This window comes from Marmota flaviventris, chromosome 3 (assembly GCF_047511675.1).
Source record: "Marmota flaviventris isolate mMarFla1 chromosome 3, mMarFla1.hap1, whole genome shotgun sequence".
NCBI classification, from domain to species: domain Eukaryota; kingdom Metazoa; phylum Chordata; class Mammalia; order Rodentia; family Sciuridae; genus Marmota; species Marmota flaviventris.
In genome coordinates, this window is record NC_092500.1 from 78,551,591 (window position 1) to 78,576,593 (window position 25,003).

Genomic DNA, 25,003 nt, shown 5'->3' on the forward strand with positions numbered 1-25,003 from the left:
ATGGTTCAAGTGCAGAGACACTAAAATCTACCGCGATGCGAGATGTAAAGGATTCACTTCGCAATCAATGTCCTGTTTTCTTTACTGTTTCAGATAATGTTACCAAGCATGAGTCACTTTCTCCCACTCACTTCCTGATTTAAACTTTCACTGCTTGAGAGTCAGTATTTAAAATTAATTCACTAACTGGAAGAAATAAGCCATTTGCTCTTTGTGTATTGGGTCCCCCCTACCCCCAACCCAGGGGCAGTGAAGAGTTTTCATTTGGGTTAAAGTTCTCAATACAACCAACAATCATTTTTAACTCTTATATTTTAGAATGAGTCCTTTTTGAATTTCTGCCTGTGTTCATGTCAGAACACCATAAAAAAGAGAAAACAAAAAACAAAAAACTCCTAAGCCTTGTATTTGCTGTTTATAAATTTTCTGATAACTGCAACTTTTCAATTTTCAACCTCCCTAAATAGTTATTTAGCATAATCAGTGAGAGACTGAGCAATACAAAATTTTTCTTCTTTTCAGAGATGTAAATAGCCTTTAAAAAAAAAAAAAAAGTTTTCTAATCTAGGGAAATTTTGGATGATACTTATATTGTACCTGTGATCTAAGAAGTCCTAAATACTGTATAAAACCCATATTTATTAATATTCCCAAAGAACTAAACTGACATGAATAAAGAATACAATTCAAATGACCTTCTTACTGGAATTATATAACAATCTCTGCAAGTTAGTGGACATGCCAGAAGCAGCAGCAAGATTTCCTGGTTCTAATTGTTTGGTCCATGATATATTAGTAAACTTTGTCCTTTTTAAAGATTTTCCTTTTACTTGTGGCAAAAGAAACTTAACATCATCTATTATGTTAACATTAAGAAATTCAACATTTTAATTTACCTGAATGCAGGTAAATTATGCGTGTATTTCACCAGCAAATCAGGTGTTAGATGAGATTTGTACAGGAGCAGAAACACCATCCTGGTAGTTCATCAAACTACTTCCCTTTTCAGGAAGGACATGAACTTTCAGTTCACCACTCCAGTAAACTATCTGTGGCTGTGGCAGTCACTGTCATTTTCTGCATTTTGCTATTTGGATTTGTAATTTGTTGTACCTGGGACACAGCACTGCTCTGAGTATCACAGCACAAAAGGTCTGGGCCATTTATTAATTACATAAAACAGTAGAACTTGGAAAATCACTTAACCCTTCTAGACTGTTTCTTCTATTAATGAACTGCTTGACTAAAATGATCTCTAAATGGCCTCCTAATTCCAAAACCAAGCCACTTAGTATTATATTGGGTATTGATAAGAAAACTTTAAAAATGAGAAGTCTGAAAAGAGTTATAATCTGTTGAATAATTTAATACTTCCATATTAATGTCCTTCAAAGCATCATCTGCTAGTGGCAAGTTCATCTTCCATGTCTAATATTTTCTTTTACCAGATTAGAGAAGTTGAAAGAAGAGTATAAAATTTCTTCTTGCTTAGCCAGTAACCATTAGGGAGGCAGTACCAACATCTAGAGCAACAAAGAACATTTCCTTCCTACATGAAGACCACATGACTGTGAACTTCCTATATCAAAATTGGCACCAGGTTCTGACCCTTGCAATTGCAATAGAGAGATCAACAGAAACTACACAGAAAGGTGAACTATTCCCTCAGAGATGGCATTAGTGCCCACAGCTTGAAACTGCCTTAACTACTGGATGGGGTGATCTGACTCACTCATTTCATGGGTGCAATGAAATAGTTTTAAACTGCTGTTCGCTGGGCAGCACTTGCCCTGCTGTGAGCTAGCCTTGTGCTCTACCTTTGTCTCCTGGTGCTGGTCCAGCTGTTCCAGTTCCACAGGGCTTTCTCCATTTTCCCTCTCTTGAACCTTGGCTTCTGCTTCCACTTCTTCTTTAAGGGGGAGCACTGCGCCTATACTTGGAGTCCTGCAGCTACCATCAGAAACATCTCCGTCATGGTCACTTGTTGTGGGTGATGCAGAACTGATGGCACTTTCATCTCTTTCTCCGTTCACCAAGTGTGTATCAAGGAAGGGTTCAGCAGTTTGAACAGGAGTAGCTGGGCGACCAGTGGCTGCTTGAGCCTCTTCACATTCCATCTGGTTTTGTGCTGCCATTATACCGTTGGCCACACAAGTCTGTTCACCCTGAGTCTGATCTGTACCATTTCCCTGCCTCTGTGGTGGGTGCTCGGAGAGGAGTTTTTGTGGAGGTGTGGGTGTTACTCCATGCCGTCCTGGGGTCCGAGGAGCATTTAAGTTTACAGCAGAATCTTTCTTCAAATCACCATAATTTGCTAATGCACTAAAAATAAAATACAAAGGAAGAGTGAAAACATTGGCATGGAAGTCTGAGCACATAGACCAATTTATTGTAGTGGAAAAGGGACTTTCCCCGCTATCTCACATGGCTTTGGAAACATGGTACTGGGGATGCTATTCACATTTAAACAAATAGTTAAACAAAGATGATAAGCCTGGGTTTACCTATGTGATCTGGAGCATTTCCTTAAGCAGGTTAATAATATGACTAGTTAGTAAAGATATAGGTGGAAGAATTATTTATATTTAATAAAATCATCAAGATTTTTATTTGCCTTAGAACTTTAAAAACAAGCATAGCAGAGCTAGGTGTGGTGGTACACACCTGTAATCTCAGCGGCTCAAGAGGCTGAGGCAGGAGAATTTTGAGTTCAAAGACAGCCTCAGCAACTTAGCGAGGCCCTAAGCAATTCAGTTAAGACCCTGTTCTCTAAATAAAATACAAAAACGGCTGGGATGTGGTTCAGTGGTTGAGTGCCCTTGGGTTCAATCCCTGCTACCAATAAAATAAAGTAAAATAAAAAATAAAAATAAGCATAGCAGTCCCCAGTTTATGAACTTGTGATAAACCAGAAAGTTATTTTTATTTGCATGGCAGAACACATTCTTAAAAACTTAATTTTCCATGTTGCAATACCCTCTAACTGGTCTCCTCAGTGGTCTGTTTCCACTCTGAATCCCCTCCAATCTAGTTTCTACAAGTCAAATCAAACTCAGAGGGCTTTCTCACACTCTTGAGGGTAAATGATATCCTGATGTTACCTTCAAGACTGTACACCCTGCACCCCCTAGTGACCCCAACTCACACATGCTCCCCTGGCCATGGTCTTGCTTTATGCCTTGCTCTTTCCTATCCCCAGTAAGCAAATGTGTATATCTTAGGTTCACTGTAACTGCTGTTCTTTGCCTAGGACACAGGTGGCTTCTTCTTCCTCCTCATTTAGGTTTCTGCTCAGATTCACCTTTCAAGCGGCTTTTCTGGTTGGATCCATCCAAAACAGCACACCCATCACTATCTCCATATTTTATTCTTCCTCATAGTCCTTATTACCACTTGAATTATATAGTCCTAATAGTTCTAACAAGACAATGGAATCTCACTGCCAGTACAAATCAATGTTCCTATGTAAATACTTGCATGGCATTTTAACCTAGGATTCCAAGATGGAAATGAGAAGAAATAAAAACAAACTAAAACTCTGCAAGGAGGCACATTATGCTATCTTGTTCTCTGCTTTATTCCTAACTCTCTGCATAGTGCTTGATTCATGTGAAGTCCTCAATGAATATTTGATGGACTATGAATAATAATGATGATGACTGTGACAATAATACAATAACACAGACCATCACATGTTTACTAAGTCCCACAAGCTATGCAAAGCTCTTTACAGTGGTCATTGTGTTTCATCCTCATAAAAACTCTGAAAGCAGGGACCAAAGGAAATCTAGGCTTAGAAAATTGCATGCAGTTGGGCACAGTGGTGCGTGCCTGTAACCTTAGCTACTACAGAGGCTGAGGCAGGAGGATTGCAATTTGAGGCCAGTCTCAAGGCCAGAAGCCTAGTGAGATCTTGTCTAAAAATAAAAAGGACTGAGGATGAGGCTCCATGATAGAGCACCTCTAGTTCAATCCCCAGTACCACACACGCACAAAAAAAGCATTTTGTGGTCAATGTCACATCTGACAAGCAGCAAAGCCAGAATTCAAACCCGGAAGTCCAACTCTAAATCTCATGATGATCTTCACCCATGTCATGGTGATGAATGAAATGAAGAGCAGGTGAATAAGCTGCAGACAAAAAGACAAGGAACACTTTTGTTGACTTGTTGCCCCTTAAAAGTAAGATGGGTCACCAACAGCTCTATGGAGACACCTGCAAAACTGTGGCCACGGTTCTCGCTCTTGTCAAGTCTGCTCAAACTGGTACAATGTGATCCAGAAAAATGGCCTCAGCATGTGCTGGCAATTGTTTCCATCAGTATGTGAAGAATACAGGTTTCATTAAGTTGGACTAAGTGATCTTCCTTGAATGGATTGCCCCAAGACAGCTACTTGATGAAAGACAACATGATAGCTCTTTGTACCTGAAATAAAATTCTTAAAAAAAAAAAAAAAAAAAAAAAAATCTCAAGGAAAAAAAAGTGGGAACAAAGTACAGTGCTGGTTATCTTCCCCAGTGCAGGTAGTGGGGGTGGGGAGCAATTCCCATGGACAATGATAAGATGAGAGTTGCCTTCTCTCTTTGCTCCATCACCTCCAGCCACAGCTGCTCTGGACAGGAGAATGGAAACAGAATACACCATAGACAGCAAGAAAGTGAGAAGGAAGGAGGGAGAAGGTAGGGGTCAAGACTAGCACAACAGGAAGAGAAGGAAAATTCAGTAGTGGAAAATGTTATACACACAAAAGTTGTAGGTGGCCAACACCAACACCAATACAAATGGAAAACACCATCCCTGATATTTGCCTTCTAGGAGAGTATATCCTTGGCCTAGATAATTTCTCCTTGGAGATTTAAGTCAAACTGTCTTCCTTATCATGCCCTCTTGGGTGCCTGTAACCTGGCAGATAGATTAACAGATCTGCTGAACCAAACTGAGGCAAGCTCAGGACTTTTTAGAAAGACTGCTTTGGATGACAGTTGGAAATTTCCCATAAGGGACATCAAGGATGTGGACGTGGGGGTAGGTGGGAGGGGTTCGTAGAAACAGTAGTTGAACCAGTACTTAGAAGATTCCTGCTGCTTTGTGGATTCTAAACCATGAGGTGAAACAGCTGGCCTTGCAGTACCCTTGGAAAAATCAGTGTTCACCTCAGCAGAAAACATTATTTATTTCTAAAATCCTGAAATCTTCATAAATTAAAAAGAATATTCTCTCTTACTCTGATAGAGATAGAGGAAAGGAAACCACACACAAACAAAATAAATAAAATCTACTTGTTCCAAGTCACTCTTCCAATAAAACTATGACAGGTGAGGTCTTAACAGCAGTATGATAAGGTGCTCTAGACCATCCTGACCAGACTCTACCCTAACACATACTGGTTCTTACTGTCAATCAATTTCCTACAGTAACTCAGTTGAGTGATCTTCCTTTATCCCACAAAATGCTAGTTTGGGCTGTGATAACTGGGATTAAAAGTGAAAACCACCCGGTAGGTATATGGACATCACTTAACAAAATATAAATACAAATTTCCCACTAAAGAGCTGTAGACCCAGGGCCACTGTTATGGTTTAGATATTAGGTGTCTCCCAAAAGCTCATGCATGAGACAATGCAAGAAAGTTTAAAGGTAAAATGATTGGCTTATCAGAGTTTAACCTAATCAGTACATTTATTAATCCACCGATAGGGATTAACTGTATGGTAACTGAAGGCAGGTAGGGTGTGGCTGGAGGAGGTACATCATTGGGGTATGCCTCTGGGATACATATTTGTCCTGGGTGAAAGGAGAACTCCCTCTTGCTCTCTGCTTCCTGGTGGCCACGTCCTGAGCTGCTTTCCTCTGCGACAATGGTCTGCTATGATGCTCTGCTTCATCTCAGGCCCAGAGCAACAGAATCAGCCATCTATGGAATGAGACCTCTGAAACTATGAGCCTCCAATAAACTCTTCCTCCTCTATGTTGTTCTTTTGAGGACTTTTGGTATTAGCAGAGGAAAAAAAAACTTGAGTAAAACAGCCAGTTTGTGTTGGTAATGCCTCATTGCAAACATATCATTATCTGTTTGCATTGGCAGGACTTTGCCAAATGATAGTTGCCCGTACACGTTACACCCTATTTGCACTCAGAACACACTTGCTTAAAATGTCATAAAATATAGCACCTCTTTATTGAGATCAAACCTTCAAGCTTTGCATCAAGAATGGACTCTGATTGGCTTTGAATTGGTGTAGCTTGAAAGAGTAAAAGAAAACTGATATTATTAAGCAGAAAAACTCTGCACATTTCATGTGTAGAGAAGAATCCAAAAGCAATGCAAGGGGTGGGTTACCAAAATGGGAGGATGAGAGGCCTCAGTCTTTGGAATACTGACCCTCTGCCTTCAGGTCTTCTTAAAGCTATCCCTGAAAACCAGGGATGTGGGCTCTGGCATGCTATAATGACAGGATCTGGGCCCTGGCCCTCCTTCCATTAGGAAGTATCTGAGCATAGCTGCTAAAACCTGCAAACAGGAGGGATCACTTTTCTATTATTATTGAAGCAATTTACCTTGAGAAGCAGGGGGAAATTTTTTTTTAATGGAATTAAACCATTCTTGTAACGACTGCTATCATTTAAGATAGCAAAGGAATTATAAATCCTACTTTAGAGGGGGAGATAAAGTTTAAAGATTTATGACCAAAGTCCGCACAATTGATCAGGAACGAAACCAGGCTTCTAAGTTACTCTTTTCCAGAATGTGTAGCTAACACGGTCCCATTTTAAATGAGGGACATTGCAGTTTGTGCTTGGCCACAACTTTCAGGATATTCTGTAAGTATTTCCAACTCTAATTTCACTACATAAATAACAAGAAATCCCATAAATAAAATGATCACATAATGGGAAACCATTCCCAAATATTGCACAGAAATGAATGAAAACATTCAGCTTCTAGGATGAAAGCAAAGTATATATATGTGTGTATGCTCCATCACCTCCAGCCACAGCTGCTCTGGACAGGAGAATGGAAACAGAATACACAATAGACAGCACAAGCACATACACAGATACATATTCTCTTACCCTTCTGATAAACATTTTAAATAAAATTCTATTTAAGTCAGTGATGAGAATTCTAGCAAAAAAAAAATTCTTTAAAGAAAAAAAGTTGAGGGTCTTATATATAGAAAAGCAACTTATATGGGTTTGTTTTTTTCCTTTAGGTGAGAAATATACAGTATTTCACCTGCCTTCCCAACAGACATTAAAAAGAATATAAATTCTATCTGTAAGTACCAAACTAAAATTTAGCATGAGTTCTGCTTTAAGGAATAATATCTCTTTGAAAAACCTACCACAAGATGGTTATGGGGTACAGGGAAACAGGGACTGATGAATATAGACTCACATTAAATAAAATGGGTCAGAAAAAATAGAGAGCCACGGATGAGGGAAGCCCCCAGGAGTTACATTCCCAAACACACAAAGTGAGAAAAGCAGAGACAACTTTTTATCCTTTCTTAGCCAGATGGCTGGTAATCCACAAAACAGTCAACAAGGAATGACAGAGAGAGAGATGCACAGACACACAGGAAACGAGCGTAAGCACATCTACACAAAGAAAATGATTTTATCCCTGGTGGCCTAGGGTGCTGCATGTAGGAAATGTACAGAAAATGACAATTCACTCTAGGGCAAGACTAAGTTATTTTTAAAATGCACGTGCTAAAGGCCTACCAAAGCTAATGGAATTACATACTATTTTAATTCAGAAAACCTATGGCTTTATTATCTTTTCAAAGATTGATTTCTTCCCTTCTGCCTTCGCCCATTGTTAACTCTTACCTGCCTCCTTCAAAGCGACTGATGAGATCTGAAACCTTACTGGGTTTTTCTTTTGAGACACAAGAAGCAGAGGCAGGTTTAATTTCCTCCATCCTTGGTCTTGCACTAGGTAAAGCTTTATGCCTGGGGGTTTGGTGTATATTGGACGAAGGCGAATTCTGCAGATGTAATGGCTTTGGAGGCACTGTAGAAAAAGAACAGAATTCAATATTTCACCAATACATTGTTCTTTAACAATAAAGAGTCTGGTACCCTGAGTACAAAAATCTTTAGCATTATCATACTGTTTGTAAGGGGTCTTTGCAATCTGAACTGAATCTTAACCAAGCGACCTTTATTTGTCTTGGACATTTGCTTCATGTCCCATGGAAATCCTATTTCCAAATTTAAATAGTTCATTTACTATTAATTCATCTTAGATACAGAAATGTATGTAGGACTACAGCATCCCAGAGACAACATAGCAGTTATTCATTTAAACAGAAAAAAGAAGGTGCTAAGTTTGAAATTAAATCCTAGAGATAAACTATTGGCTACAATACAGATTTTCTAATTGAGTGATAATAGATATACCAGAATCCAGAGCTACTGAGTTAAACAACACAAAAGTCAACAGAACAACAACAAATAGCAGCAATACAAGGTTGCATTCACACAGCATTTCCCATTTATGAAAGCACTTTACCTCATTTGATCTTAGATAGAATTTTACACCTTACAGACCAGAGCCAGAGGTAGGTACTGTTATTCACCTGTCATGTTTATGAACACTTGCAGAAGTGATTGGCTTGGGGTAACAAGTCTAATCTAATTTGATGGCTGGTACCTAGACTCTAGGATTCCCATCATCAGTACTGCTCTTCCTTGTAAACCCAGCAAAAGGGAATGGAGGGACACAGAAGTACTTTTATTACTGTTTGCCACATTATAGAGTAGGCTTGCATTGATATACCACAAATCATGTTTACTAGTAAGTTCTTCATTCAATTCACAGAATAGGAAAAGATTGGTTCCTGAGATACTAAAATCTACAGACATTCCCTAGCAGACTCTGGATATATAATCGGTATATAATCAGTACAGGTATTCCTTCACTTATGGAAAACCAATATAATTTTTCTTTAAGATTAACACTGAGGGTAAAAGTTTATAACATGTATTTTTCTAGGACTGATTTTAACAGATCAAATAGAATCATCTCCTATTTCTTTCTTAAACCATTCCATCTTCTGGAACAAGGGTAAGGAATCATGTCGCCTTCTAATTACATGCCCCACTTTGCCCAGCTGGCTGCCCTGGCTTTCAGTTATCTCATCTCTTATGAACTCAGCTAGCTGACAGTTGCTGGATGCACACTGGCCTAGATTTCATCACTCCTGTGCCAGTTATCAATTTATTACAGGAAAGGAAAAAATATATCACAATGAGCTACAAGTGGAGCAGTTAATTCATTTTATTGTCTTATAATATAAGAAGAAAATCCCTGAATGAAAGAGCAGCTTCTCCTCCTCCTCCTCCTTTTGAAATGAAAATAATAGTGTCTAAGATACAGTCAGGGGAAATGGTTAGTGTAGTATCCATTGGGAAAGAAGGGGTTTACATAATAAGTGTGATGTGTTAATTTTAAGAAAAAAAAATTTCTCACGCAGAAAAAAGTACAAAGTAGTAAAGCAGGACACCATCCCCACACATACACACACCAAAACACACCTTTCAAGCTTTAGGAATAATTTCAACATTTCTAACTAGAATATTGAAAGGAAGTGAATATGTTCTTTATAATTCTTTGTGCTACAATTGTTATAAAAGAAATCATCCATTTACAGTTGACTCACTGAACATTCCTTATAACGTGGGAGACACTGTTAGATACTTGAAAAACTGAAATATAAAGGCTTAGCTAGCTTTTCAGAGATGACTCTACTGACCTTAGCAAACTAATTATGCACCTCACCCACCCATACTGGGGTTGGAACCCAGGGCCTTCTGCATATAAAGCACATGCTCTATCACCCCCTGCCCTACACCCATCTCTTAAACTGTTTCAAAGTACTGTGTACCTTTTCTTCAAAGTGCTTGTAAGTTTTATGCAATCATTAGATAACTAGCGATACATTAGTGAACATACAATAGCAACAAGTAACCAAAAAATTTAGTGTATACTGCTAAAGCAAATACATGATCACAATTATATTTACTGTAACTAGTTGTATACTGTGTTTAGTAAATCTGTGAAACACACTAATCAATGTGTGCCATCCAGGAGCTCATATACTAGTGGGGGAAACAGTTTAACCATGTTGATATAGGTGAGTGCTGGGTATACTGCATTTTAGAAACATAGAGGAAGCATCTAATTCAGTAAGAGAGATAATCCAAAGGCACAGTAAATCAGTAATATACACATTTTAAATAAAGGAACACATATAGTAGATATGATAAATACCTCAAAATAGTTTACAAATGGCCAAAGTGTCATAAACATCGTCTTAGAGGGAAACTGTCCTTTTGTTTGTCATTACTGGTCTATAATAAAACACAATGAATACTTTGCACAAAAGACCTAACCAACGAGTAAAAATTCTTTTACTCTCAAAGTTAAGCAATAATCGAGGAACATGTGCTGCAGATTTCAAAGAAAAATACATCTTGTATGCTATGTATTTTTGATGCTAAAAATTTGATTCAAAATTAAAAACCAAGAACTTGTGTTTAATTTAATACTTTGTATCAAAAGAAAGTAACAATAGCAGGACCAAGGAGGGAAGGAATTGATGCCTCAAATTACTGAAACTAAGTTTCTCTTCATGTTTCTCAGCTTATGGGAAACCAAAGGAGCTATAGTCATCTTCTTTATCTCCAAGGATTCAACTTCTTTCTTTTCTGTTGCCTTGCTGTTCTCTAGGGATTTAAAAATATCCACCCCCTGTAAACTTTAGGCTGTTATCAATGCTTTCAGTGACTGCCTCTAAGATACACTTGCATTTCTCAATGAATCTCCATTCCCTCACCGATCCCTATTTCTGATCTTTTACATGGTGGGGTCAGCATTTCCAAGTGCTTTCTGGGCATCGCCTAGGTGCTCCATCAGCAAATCTAGTTCATTATATCTAAAACTCAATTTATTACCTCTTACAAAAGAGCTTCCCCTCCACCTATATTCTCCATTTTTATAAATATTTAACATCATTCATCACTTGTCTCAGAATCATTCATCAAATGCAATTGATCATTATACCCACAGACTAAATAAACAGTGTTCTGGGCACTGTGCATATGTTCCTTGCCCTCACAGATGTACAAGTCCACCTTCCCTCTAACATTACTTCTCTTTATAAAATCATTTACAAAGTCCAGCTGATTGTATCTCTATACTAGCTAAGGCTCCTCCTTTTCCTTCCACAGTTACTGCACTAAGGCCCTCTTATCTCTCACATATTCCCAGTGCCCACATTTAATTCAAAATAAACAATAAAAATGAAAGGGTCAGCAGTCAGGTGAAATCCTAGCTATTCAGGAGGACTGCAAGTTCAAGGCCAGCCTGGGCAATTTAGCAAGACCCTGCCTCAAAATAAAAAGGGTTAAGGATGCAGCTCAATGGTAGAGTACCCCTGGGTTCAATTCCCATGAATTCACGTTAACACACTCTCATAGTTTGTGCCTAGAAGGTGAATTTTTCATGATCAACTTTTGTTATCAGTCTCAATAACTTTTATAAAAAGATGACAACTCTAATCAATTGCTATTTACTTGAGAATTTGAGACTCCAGACTTAAAAATGATGATGATGATGATGAAGATGATTAGCAATGTCTGCCCTGAGTGCAAAATAGAATATTTGCTATTATTTTAAAATCAATACATTAATAACTGTCTCATATTGTGAGTACCTGATAGCATATGAAATATGACAGAGCATGCCCCCGAATATACTACTTTGGAATAAGGATTATTTTGAGCAAGACTTTAGAAAAACAGCAGGTGTGAGAAGGACATGTTGCCTCTTTTTCTTCCTTAAACCAGAAGGGGTGGGGGAGGCCCTCTAGAAGCTGTCTTCCCTATACCAGAAGGAAAGTAACCTTCGTTTCACCACTGATGAGGAGTTAAGGCTAAGAAAACTGTACACACATAACCTGTTACAGTAACTCCAACTTTCTAGTTGTCCCCTCTATAACTAAGGAAAAGTCCCTTTGTCTTATTTTCATAATTTATTATTCTTTATCTAATTTGGTATATAAGAATTCAGCTTCTTTAGGCCTCCATTTTTCTTATGGAGACTCCATGTACATGTAAAAACTATATGTGCATTGTGTATATACACACATATAAATTTATATATGTTTGTTATATAAATAAATTTTATTATATAAATAAGTATGTATTTATTATACACATTTATATTGTATAATCTGTCTTGTTTCAGTTTAATTCTCAGGTCTAACCATAGACCCTAAAAGCAAAGAGGAGAAATTTTTCTTCCTCTACTCTTAGAGGGTCATGAACCAGAAAGAATAAATCTTCCTTTTTTACATATTAATACAATCCAGATTGTTAGTAATCTATTATAAAACTAAAAAGAAACCTAAAATCTGAAGCTAAAGAAATCACGATTTTAGCCAAGTTCGGTGGTGCATGCCTGTAATCCCAGTGACTCGGGAGGCTGAGACAGGAGGATTGCTAGTTCAAAGCCAGCCTCAGCAAAAGTGAGGCACTAAGCAACTCAGTGAGACCCTGTCTCTAAATAAAATGCAAAATAGAGCTGGGGATGTGGCTCAGTAGTTGAATGTCCCTGAGTTCAATTTCCAGTACCCACTCCCCCCCAAAAAAATAAGAAAGATTTTATAAATAGACAAAGAATATTGTAAAAGACGCCCCCCCCCCCAATTGTACGATAGGGAAAAAAGATCATAAATTGTAGGCAAGATTTTAAGGCCACAGTTTATTATTAATTCCTACTGGTATTTGAGACAATGAGAATGGAAATGCTTAATGTTTCAATTCCTCTTCCTCTTACTATTTCATTCATTCATTCATTTCAGATATTAGTTCTAGAGATATCAGGACAGTAATGTAACATCTAAAACAGGCAAAATCATTCCCACTAACAGTAGTTTAGCATGCAACTACAATCACTCCCTTCTTGTTTTGTACCAAAATAAAAAAAATTTAAAAAAAATAAAATTCTCAGGTAAAGGATGCTCTGAATCCAGAATGTGTACTACAACACTTTTCACTGAATAACAAACACAGGAGCACATCCTAGGAAGGATGTGAACAATGTCAGAATTATGTTAGCAAGAATTTTGTTATGTCTACTTGTAAATGAAGACATCACAGCCGGTTTGTCTTCTTTTGAAGTAGATTTCCTGGGCTTTTTCTTAGTACCCACCTGATCTCTCCCAACCCATCCCATACAGCCGTTTTATTCTGAATTGTAAGCTTGCAATGTTTTCCTCGGGCCTTCAGGTTGTCCCAACACCTGGGAAGTCTCTTGCAATCTTTCCGCTCCACTTGGCAAACTCCCATACTTTCAACAAAGCTCACCTCAGGCATCAACTCCTTTTGAGAAGCCCACCCTGAGTATTCCATCCCTAATTTCCTCCCACCATACCTCAAAAATCTTCACTTGTCTTTCTCAATTAATGTTTGTCATAATGTTTTGTAATATTTTTGAACCATCATTGTCTTCTTGGACCGTGTTTCTTGATGATATCTGAATGAGATCAGCCTAGGTCTTCTGACCCATCTGATTATATGTTAATATTCAACTCCTAAGGAAAATCAACGTATACCAAAATCAATTTATCTTATTCCTTTTATCAAAGATTCAAAAAGTAACATATAGCTACTTTGAGAAATAAACCACTTAGTAAAGGATTTTTTTTGGACATTACCTAGAACTACCCCACTTAAGAAAGCATTTTGTAATTGTTACAACATAAATAAATATGAGATCTAAAATCTACAAGGAATTTTGTTGTAGGATACAAAGTTTCAAAACTTAGTACTGCCCTTAGTCTTCCCCTGCCCCCACATAAGTGTCCCATCCCCTTGTTGCTTCCAAGATGCTCTGTGAGAACCTGGAGTTCTTCAACCCAGAAGACTTTTGTATTATGTATGAATGAGATGGAATAACAACCAGAATAAAGAACTGCAATAGACTATTAACTAAAAGAACCTGTAGCCCAAGAATATAAAGAGGAAAAAAATAGTGTTTACCTGCACTAATAATCAAGGAACTGCAAGCAAATTAAACCCTCCATATGATGATTTTCTATCATCAGATTTACCAAAAAATTCAAATCTCACAATACCAAGGGTAAGTGAGGGTATGGAGCAAAGTGAACTCTCATATGTTTTCAGTGAGAATAGAAATTGATAAAACCACTAAGAATTCAGCCTTTTCAAAATATCTCTTATAGGAATTCTTGTAGACATAAACAGGGTTTTAAAATTTTTACCTTTTCATTGATTCAACAAATACTTAATGAATGACTATGAAGTTCCAGGCACTTCAGCCAATTAGTGAGCCGAATGAAAAGCAATAATAATTTAAAAAAAAAAAAAAACAGTAAGAAAATCATGTATCAGTAGTTGGAACTGATAGGAGAGAACAGGGGAGGAGCTAAAAGAACAAGATCACGGGGAATGTAGGAAGGGCAGATTTCAGCACTAAACAGGATGTCCAAAGTGGGCTTCTGTGGGAAGCAACAATTTGAAAGACTTGAAGAAGTTGAACCAGTTTCTCAGGGAAGAGCATCCCAGCAGAGGGAGAAAAAGCTAGAGACTACTAAAGTCTGGAGCCCAACATAAGTGCAGCAAAATGAGTGAGTGAGCAGAGTAGGTGTTGAGGTCAGAGGGGGCCTGATATTGAAAATTTTATGGACCCTAGAAGTGATTTTGACTTTGCAAGAAATGAGAAGTCACTGCAGAGTTCTGGGCAGAGATGTAGCATTGTGACCTACATTTCAATAGCACCACTCTGGTTGCTGTGCTGAGAATATAGAGAAGAACAAGTCAGGGGTTATTATAGAAATCCAGGCATGGGATAAAGGTGCTTAGGAGGTGATAAGATTTGGTTGGATTCTAGATATAGTTTATAAGTACATTTCCTGCTTGTGAGGTATGAGAAAAACAGGGAGGAGTCAAAGATGAGTCTGAGACCTTTGGCCTGAACACCTGAGGGAGGCATAGTCATCAACTGAAACAGTGAGTTGAGTAATTTTTGGAGAGAAGATTGGTAGATCAGTTTTGCACATGCTAAGTGAGATATCTGAGTGTTAGTAAAATGAACCATTATAGCCACATTTATACACAACACAAATAAAAAGGAAAAAAATCTAATTATTAAAAAATTTCCAAGTATGCACAGTGATCATGAAGAATGAAGAGAAACTAATTACAAGATTGGAGAGCATTAGCAGATTTCAATTACTGTCAATAAAAATAAAAAACAATAATTGGCTATATATAAATGCATTATAAACATATACTTGTTAATGATAGATTATTACACAGGAATGTACTGTTTTACATTAGAGGCAAATAAATTAGTTTGACTATTCCATATAATTTCATAAATTATTCAAATAATAATGTGGCTTTTCCAAATTCATGAAACTTTAAAAATATTTAGATTCAAAGACTGAGGCATTATGTGACAAAAATTGAGTTTAAAAAAAAAAAAAATCATGAACTATGGAGAATGTTGTGGACCAAAGCTCTTGAGAGAAAAAAGATCTATTTGCTTTAAAGAAGCTATTTTGAGTTACTCCAGTATGGCCAGAAATAGGTCAATAATAAAAGTGGTGAACAAGAAGAAAGACTATGTTGGAGGTCGCTCAGTAATGTGTTTGACTAGCGGGACTGGTATAAAAGAGAATCAGCCATGGTTTCTAAGCCTTAGGGTATTTTCTGAGGTGGAATCAAAACAAGCTCTAACATTGAAGAAATCCTTTAAAAATCTACACACTGCCATTTAGATCCAAATGCAACTTTATCAAATCTAAACATTTACCTCTTTTACCTTTTAAAAACTTATACATGATTCTCCAATCAACACAAACATAAACCTGGTTCCAAATGCATGATACACAATAACCACCACTAATATATATGCATACAACAGTAATCTCTCTCCTATGAAAACTACCAAAATAAACTGTAGCTATAATCTCATTAGCATTTCACATAAGGAAAACAAAAAAACATCCAAGATATAATTATGTGCTCTTTTAGGATGTACATCAGTGTTTCTCAAACTCAGCATTATTTATGTTTCAGTTTAGAAGACATTTTGTGGTGAGGGGCTGTCCTGTGTACTGTAGGATATTGAGCATCATCCCTACCCTTTCCTGGCTAGATAACAGTAGCAACTCTTACAAGTAATGTCAAGTAAAAAATTGTCCCCAGACATAAGCAATGTCCCATGGAAGTGGTGGTAAGGGTGTCAAAATTGTCTCTGGGTAAAAACTACTGATATAGAACAAGAGTCATCAATTCAGTTAAAATCACACGATGACTCTTGAGCCTCAGTACCCTCACCATTCACAATTTGTAAGGGATTAACGACAGAGTGGGATTAAATAAAAGTGTCAGTAAGCTATTCCCTTGTTCCATGCAGGAAGTCTTCATTAGCACCCCCATCCTTTCTTTGCTTCAGTCACTCTAATGTTAAGAGCCTGGAGAAATCAGAATTAACGCCTCTCCAGTAAAGGGTAGCTATTAACTATTGTTGGCCAGTTAAGTCATACACAGTACCCAATCTATATGGCAGCTCATCTTAGAATTCTAAGATATAGCCTTATTCAGGGATGTTGGTCTTTGAATGGCATACATCTAAAGTTTTAAATAAAGAACAGCTGAAGCAAAGTGGAAGAAATGTTAAGAAAGAAGGAAGGAAGGAAGGAAGGAAGGAAGGGTGTATTAAAAAAAAAGTGGAAGAAATGTGGCAGATGAGATTATTGTAGACCTGCCCCATGCTATAGGAGGGAATACAAGAGCACAAAACATAGAAAACACCCAAGACAGATGAATAAAACACACAACAGGTCAGATTGTAATGAATAACAAAAAACAAAGAGGCATGGGTGCTATGATCTCAATGTTGTGTACCCAGATTTATGCTGACATCCTTACCCCCAAAATGATGGCATGAGAAGGTAAGGGCCTCTGGGAGACGATTAGGTCAAGATTAAGCCTGCTTCTCATTAATGGGATTCATTCCCTTTAAAACAGGACCTAGAGAGGACTCTTGCCCCTACCACTATGTGAATTTAGTGTCATTCAGAAAATAGGCCAAAGTAAAATAAGGAAAAGAGCTGGGGATGCAGCTCACAAGTGAGCCCTTGACTAGCATGCATGAGGCTCTGTGTTCCATCCCAGCGCTGTTAAGAAACAAACAAGGAAAGAAAAGAAAAACGGGAAGAAAGAAAGGCCCTCACCTGACACCAAATCTATCAGCACCCTAATCTTAGACTTCCCAGCCCCTGGAATTGTGAGAAATAATTTCTGTTGTTTATAAGCTACTTAGTTTATAATATTTTGTTATAGAAGCCCAAGGAGATGAAGTCATTGGGGAATATAAAATGTTAGGGTTAAAATTTTAGCCAGAGGTTCCAGGGAAGAGCCAAATATCAAGAAGGAGTATTTACTCAGTATCTGGAAATATCCTTGGTAGTTGTAGAAAATTGTATATAATCCACATTTAAGATGGGAAGTAAATAAGTATCTAAACAGCAACATGTTGATTTTAATATAACTTTAAAACAGCAAGAATAAAGCTAAGTGTTTATAGTCTCCATAAAGAAGTGGGCTTAGAGCAGAAGTGTCCCTCAGGAAGGACGTTGCTTTGATTTCTTGCAACACACTGACTGTCTAGGGCAGAGGGGTGGGAGGGGAAGGGAGGGGGCATGGGGTTAGAAATGAGGGTGGAATGTGATGGATATCACTATCCAAAGTACATGCATGAAGACACGAATTTGAGTGAACATACTTTATATACAAACAGAGATATGAAAATTGTGCTCTATATGTGTAATAAGAATTGTAATGCATTCTGCTGTCGTTTATTTAAAATAAAAATCAATAAAAAAAATACACTGACTGTGAAAAACAGTGAAGTAATGTAATGTGTCTTCCAAAACAGGCTTTTAAGCAATGAAAATCTCACTTTTGATCTGGCCAGTTACATAAACTAGAGTTGCATTCAGTTTTTATAGTCTTACCTCATATTTTATCTTTTCAACTCTAATGAGCAAGGTGTAATTTGTATTTTACAAATAAAACAGCTTAAACCAAGGTAAAAAGAATGTCTGTGCTTATAGTCACGTCACTATTATAGGGAAAACTGTGGCCCAAAGAGAAGGTCATAAGCTCATGGAGGGGTCTCTTCCTTTAAATCACCAATTATTTGGTTGTGCTTGACAGCCACATGACATTCCACCATGAATATAGCCAGTAGTAAGAACAAAAAGACTAATATCCCATAATCTATTAAGAGTCTATTTCAAATGTTTTTTCAGAAATCCTTAACAAAGACAACTTTAAAAAAACAACATCAGTTCTTTTACAATGCATTCCCTAGTATGCTTTTTTCTTTGTAAGAATAGGAAAGAAACCAAAGTAAACACAAAATAAACAAGATATAAATAGATTTCTCGAGCATGCTACAGGGACACTGCTACATCGATGTTCATAGCAGCACAATTCACAATAGCAAGACTGTGGAACCAACCTAGATGCCCTTCAATAGATGAATGGATTAAAAAAAATGTGGCATTTATACACAATGGAGTATTACTCTGCATTAAAAAATGACAAAATCATAGAATTTACAGGGAAATGGATGGCATTAGAGCAGATTATGCTAAGTGAAGCTAGCCAATCCCTAAAAAACAAATGCCAAATGTCTTCTTTGATATAAGGAGAGTAACTAAGAACAGAGTAGGGTCGAAGAGCATGAGAAGAAGATTAACATTAAACAGGGATGAGAGGTGGGAGGGAAAGGGAGAGAGAAGGGAAATTGCATGGAAATGGAAGGAGACCCTCAGAGTTATACAAAAGTACATACAAGAGGAAGTGAGGGGAAAGGGAAAAATAATACAAGGGGGACAAATGAATGTCAGTAGAGGGGGCAGAGAGAGAAGAGGGGAGGGAAGGGGAGGGGAGGGGGGATAGTAGAGGATAGGAAAGGCAGCAGAACACAACAGACACTATAGTATGGCAATATGTAAATCAATGGATGTGTAACTGATGTGATTCTGCAATCAGTATATGGGGTAAAAATGGGAGCTCATAACCCACTTGAATCAAAGTGTGAAATATGATATATCAAGAACTATGTAATGTTTTGATCAGCCAACAATAAAAAATAAAAAATAAAAAAAAATAAAAAAAAAATAGATTTCTCCAAAGCACAGTGATTCTAAAAATGTTTTTTTGGGTAAATAAATGTTTAGTATTATTAATGAAAATCCATCGAGAAGAAACTATACATTAAACCATCACAAAGCTCAGTTTTTGCACTGCATTCCAAAAGGCCTTGATCTCTACCATCAAAACTATAATTTGTGCTTCTCAAAGTTAATACTCAGTTCACTGGAAATTTCTCTATAAAAGGAAGAGGTCACTGAACAAAATATTCAGAGCTTTCCACTTTATTTTCTTTCTATTGGCTACTCCATCTAAATGGAGGGATTTTACTTTTAGTCTCTGTTCCTAAGAGGCATTCTCTTAGAATGTTCTTAATATCATCTAAACACATTCTTGATAAGTATGTTAAGCACTGTTTTAGAATTATCTGTTTTATAGATCCTCTGACATCCAGCAGGCCAATTCTTCCTGACAGTAGTTCTAAACATGTTTATTATATAGACAGTAAATTAAGCTCTGCACTAGGTTGAGCATAAGGCACGAACAGATCACAGTGCCAGGAAGAAGACATGAAATTTCAGCACTGTGCAAAGAACAATGATAGAGAAATTTATACATTGTTTTAGGAGCAAATACTGGCACTGCCTGAAAAGGTGCTAAAAAATAAAGGTACCCAGTTCCTCTCTTTTTATAGTTAAAAACTCCATGTTCTTCTTTCTTCTAAGTAGACTTTCTCAGTGAACAAAGCACCCGCCCCAACCACAACCCCCCACATGCATACCTTGTGGCTTTGGACTTGCAGCTGAGCGTTTCGCTGGTGTCTTCCCATTTATTCCCTGAGCCTCTTCAGATACATTCTGATCGACCAGTGTGGTTGTGCTGCTCGTTGAACCAGGTGGGACTAGAGTGACCTTTGGACAGGTACTGCTGCCTGTGAGTTCAAAAGGAAAGATAGATAAATACCGAGGCATAGCACAATTCTATCTGGTTCGTCACATTTCTCCTAACCCCATAAAACTAAAGCAGTCATAAGATTAATCGTCCAAATACTATTTCCATGAGTGCTGTCCTTGATAAAGAACTTTCCTGGGAAAGAGCTCATTCCATGTGCTTTCGTAACCCTCTTAGCACACCCAGGAAAACCGGCTACACAGAGACCTCCCTTCCTAGCAGAGTCACAGAAAGGGCTTAGAATGCAGCTGCTCTGGTGTAGGTGGAGGCGAGGACAGGAGGGGCCCAGCTCTAATCTGTTAAAAGCGTTTCTTACCAGTGTCCAGTCAGTCACCAGTCATCAGCCGACTCAAAGAACAAAGCAGGAAAGCCCCAACGTGACAGCTGACCCAAAGACTCCAGAAGAATGGCTTAGACAGAAACAAGCAGATACACACAACCTCTCACCCACTAGCTTACTCGGTGACTCCACATAACACCCACGAGCAGGCAGCAGAGGAGTGACCCAAGCTTCCCAAGGATGGAAAGGCAAGATTACATGGAGAACACCATCAAGTTTATTTAGAACTCAAAACCCAAAATGTTCTTTAAAACAACACTGAGATACATTACAAGACACAGAGAGGAAAAGTTCAGTCTTCTGTTCAGTTTCTGATACAAGATGGTACATCTTAAATTTCAGAGACCTTTGAAAAAGCCACGTCAGTGTCTTCTTTATATACATACATTAAATTTCCCTCTCTCATGGTTGACATGGCGAAATTAACTATAGACTGAATGAACTCTGGTTAAGAGAAAATAATTTCTACCAGGAATTCACTACAACTGAAACAAAATAGGCCATTTGGTTAAGAAACAAAGAGTTTCATTTTTGTAGGATTTAAATATAAATATCAGAGATTTTTAAAACTTTATCATGCAAATCAAGAAAAACTAAGTTTAAAAAAATCAACTATCTACTGAATCAACAAGATCCTTCTTGGGAGCTGGGGCTGGGGCTCAGTGGTGGAGCGCTTGCCTAGCATGTGTGAGGCCCTGGGTTTGATCCTCAGCACCACATAACAATAAATAAAGATCTATTAACAACTAATAAAATATTTTAAAAAAAGATCCTTCTTAGTACAAATTATTAAATAATATTGACTAAAAAGTACACAACTGCTTTATTTTCTGTGTGCCCTTAAAATTTATGTTGGTGAAACAGATTTTAGGAAGTATTAACAGTTCTAAGTACTGTCTGAGAAATTTATTAGAGAAGCAGTGCTAAAACAGAAATTAAATGGGCTTTCAACAAGAGACCCTTCTGCTAAAATGGTAAATCTGTCAGCGGGATTAACTATTTTCAGCAAAAGCAAGAGCTATGGATGACTGACAGAATATTATTAAATTTGTAAATGAAAGAACTAAAAGTTCAAATCTTTAAATGTATGAGCTTATGTCCCTTTCTAGAAAACCTCAAGTAGGCAAAGCATGTCCCTAAAATTCACAGGGACATATATCAAGCAATCACTTAGCCTTTCAGGGGGATTTGGATGTTTTTCCACAGTGATCTCAACATCAAGCAAGTCTCCTAAAGGCCACCTGCTGGGGCCTAGTGAAGGATGGCTTAGGGGCAGAATCTCAGAAAAGCCACAGCTCCACTATAAACCAGAGCAAGAAACTGCAGCATAATCATAAAAGGAGACCTTGCCAAAGCAAGAATGCAGCTTTAGCCAGAGTGATAACAACAGCAGCAATAAAACCATTAATGTATTGAATGGGAAGTTAATGTGCTGAATGACAAAACTGAAAGTCTTTAAAAAAAAAAAAAAAAAAAAGACCTCCACTGTTACATATTAACATATGAAACAAGTTTAAAAATTAGTCTGTTTAGAAGTGAAATGTGTCTTACAAAAGTATTAATTTGAAATTCAAAACTAGGCACATAATTTCTGGAGAGCAAGCTTCCTGGGTGTGATAGGTTTTATAAGTGTCACATTTATAGAGATTATCTCCCAGGAATGTGACAAGATGCTTGCAATAAGAGATCAACTACACATTCATTTCCCCATAAATTCATTAAAAATTCATGACCACAGATCTTTTGCCAGGGATAATAAAGCCACAGTCAGAAACTTCACCTCACACTATTGTTTAAAACAAGTCTCCAAACATCCACCAGTTTCGTGAAACAGGAACACATGAAGGACACAGAGAACACATACGTTTTTGAAAGGTTATTTAAAGAAAAGAAGACCATATGTGGCTGTAAGCATACCTCTTTCTGTCCTCCAATTTACTATCTGGCCTTTTAAGGGAAAAGTTACTGACCACTGAGATAGGTCACACATATCTTGGTAAAGAAAGTTTGCCTCATACCAAAATCATTTCATTAATCATTTCATCTTGGTTAACAGCAATAAAAAGTACAACTTTGCTTCTTTATGACTTGGGGAGAGTTCTCATTTGGGTGCCAGTTGCACAACAAGAAATTGAAACCAAATTATAACCAGATAGTCTACCCATTAACTACATTAACTACAGGGGCTCTTAGAGTCCCCATTATCAAAAAGAACCAGTAGGAGTGATTTACAAGTAAGTGGGTACCTAGGGCAGAGAAATAGTTCTGTGTGGACACAGGTCAATTCAACATTATCAAGATTTGTAACAGATACGGATGATCTCCAAGACAAAATTAGATAAAAGAAAATTGTATAGTATAGAATGTATAATGTGATCTCATTTAAAAAAAAAAAAGCTGTATACAAATGTATGTAAATTGAGTGTGCCTTATCCAAAAATCCTTCAGATTTTGGAGTTATCTGGGTTTTGGAATATTAGCATAGACTTTATCAACTGAATATCCCTAATCCAAAAATATGAAATCCAAAGTGCCCCAGAATCCAAAACTGAATAAAGCAAAAGATATTTAAAAAAAAAAAAAAAGTTTTTAAAAATCCTGTCAACACCTCCAAGGAGTTTCAGATTTTCAAATTAGGGATGCTTCACCTATAAACATATTAAAAAGGATGGAAGGTAATATGGAAACCTTAATTTTGGGAATTAGGTATGGTGGTGAAATGAGATAATGAATAAAAACTGTCATGTTTTGCTATTTATATAGCTATTAATATTTTATGTACAGCTTTAAATCTTTTATAAATAAAATGTGTTTATTACTTATATAAAAAAGAAAAAACATGAAAATCAACTAGTACATGTATTACAAGACTTTAAAAAACACATACCCCCTATATTTATACATCCATGTTCATGACATCATTCACAATAGCCAACAGATGGAAGCAGCCCAACTCCAGCAGGGGATGAATGAGTATATAAAGTGTGGTATGTACAGACTATGGATATTATTTAGCCTTTGGAAGGAAGGAAAACACTGACATGCCACTACACGGATGATTCTGAAAGATATTATACAAAGTGAAATAAACCAGTTTTCAAAAGACAAATACTGTGTGATTCCAGGTACATTAAGAACCTAAAATAGTAAAATTCATAAAAACAGAAGCAGAAAGGATGTTGCCAGAAGCTGGGAGGAAGAAGTATTGGGGAGTTATTGCTTAATGAGCACAGAATTTCCGTTTTGCAAGATGAAGAGCTCTGTGTAGATGGATCAAGGCAATAACATAACAGTACGAATGGATTGTGATGCCACTGTACTGTACACTTAAAAATGGTTAAGATGGTAAATTTTGTGTTATATATATTTTTTCAAAATTAAAATTATATCTATTGCTTAAATAAGAAAAACTCACGAAATTCTAAATTTTCCTTATCTCCAGTATAGCAAGAAATCATATTAGAACCTCTTCGAAGTTTTGGTGCTACTGAGTGCTATGCTTGGTTCTTTCCCCGCCTGTGCTTGCTCACTTCCTTGATGATCTCAGCCAGTCCCAGGCATTCTACATGCTGAGACTGGTACATTTACTTTCACTCCAGACCTTTCACCCAAACTCCAGAGTTATTCATTCAACTGCCTGTTTGCATCCCCACTAGTATGATGAAGAGCTTTGTCACAATCAATATTCCTAAATCTGAACCTTGTATTTATTTCCAACTTTCTCCCTAAACCACTTCCCTTACAGTTTTCTCCATTTTGCTAATGGCACTCACCTAGGCTTAGGCAAAAATCCTTGGAAGCATCTGAAACTGCTTTCTTCTCACATTCTGTACCTCCTTTTCATCAGGAATTCCTGTTGGCTCGCTCACCACCTCCATTGCTACTATTCTGGCCCAACCTATCATAATCTCTAACTAGATAACAGCAAGACCCTCCACAGAGTCTCCCTGCTCTTTCCCTTATCCCCATTATAGTTGGTATTATCCAACAAGGCCCAGAGAGATCTTTTTAAAATCCAAATCAGTTCTTGTCCTTCCACAATTCACTCAGCATAAAATATCGAGTCTTCACAGTGGTTTGCAGACACTACAAGATCTGGCCTTGGTTCCATTAGCACTGTACTTTATCACCTGCTACTGCTGCTGTCCACTCTACCCCTATCATGCTGGTTCTCTAATGTCCTCACACAGGCCAGGCACACTCAAAGCCTTCCATCCAGCCATTCTCTGCTGAGATGTGTCTCCTCCCAAATAATGACCATCTGAAAAATCTTCAAATCTTGGCTCAAATTACATCTTGTTAACTTGGACCACCCTGATCATCTAGTTATTATAACTGCAATTTCTACCCTACCCTGCTGAACTGTTCATTTTTTTCTCATAGCACTTGTCATCTTCTAACACATGTTATTTATTTTATTTATTGCATTAGAACGTAAGCTCTGGCAAAAGAGTAATCTTCTTTTTGATATATCCCAGGAACACCACCAGTCATGTAGTAA

At 37.4% G+C, this 25,003-nt stretch overlaps 1 protein-coding gene and 1 pseudogene across 4 annotated transcripts in view; one reads left to right on the forward strand and one right to left on the reverse strand.

Annotated features, from left to right (window-relative positions):
* Fgd4 (FYVE, RhoGEF and PH domain containing 4) overlaps positions 1–25,003 on the reverse strand; it is a 199,499-nt gene that overhangs the window by 54,752 nt on the left and 119,744 nt on the right. For all 4 annotated transcript variants that reach the window (XM_071609985.1, XM_071609986.1, XM_027934149.3 and 1 more), the window contains exons 2-4: positions 19,993–20,142; positions 7,839–8,022; positions 1,818–2,322 (exon numbers count right to left, since the gene is read on the reverse strand). In XM_071609985.1, the coding sequence (XP_071466086.1) occupies positions 1,818–2,322; positions 7,839–8,022; positions 19,993–20,142 (839 nt within the window). The remainder of the gene's footprint in view (positions 1–1,817; positions 2,323–7,838; positions 8,023–19,992; positions 20,143–25,003) is intronic.
* LOC114091670 (small ribosomal subunit protein uS14-like) lies at positions 4,188–4,358 on the forward strand (annotated as a pseudogene).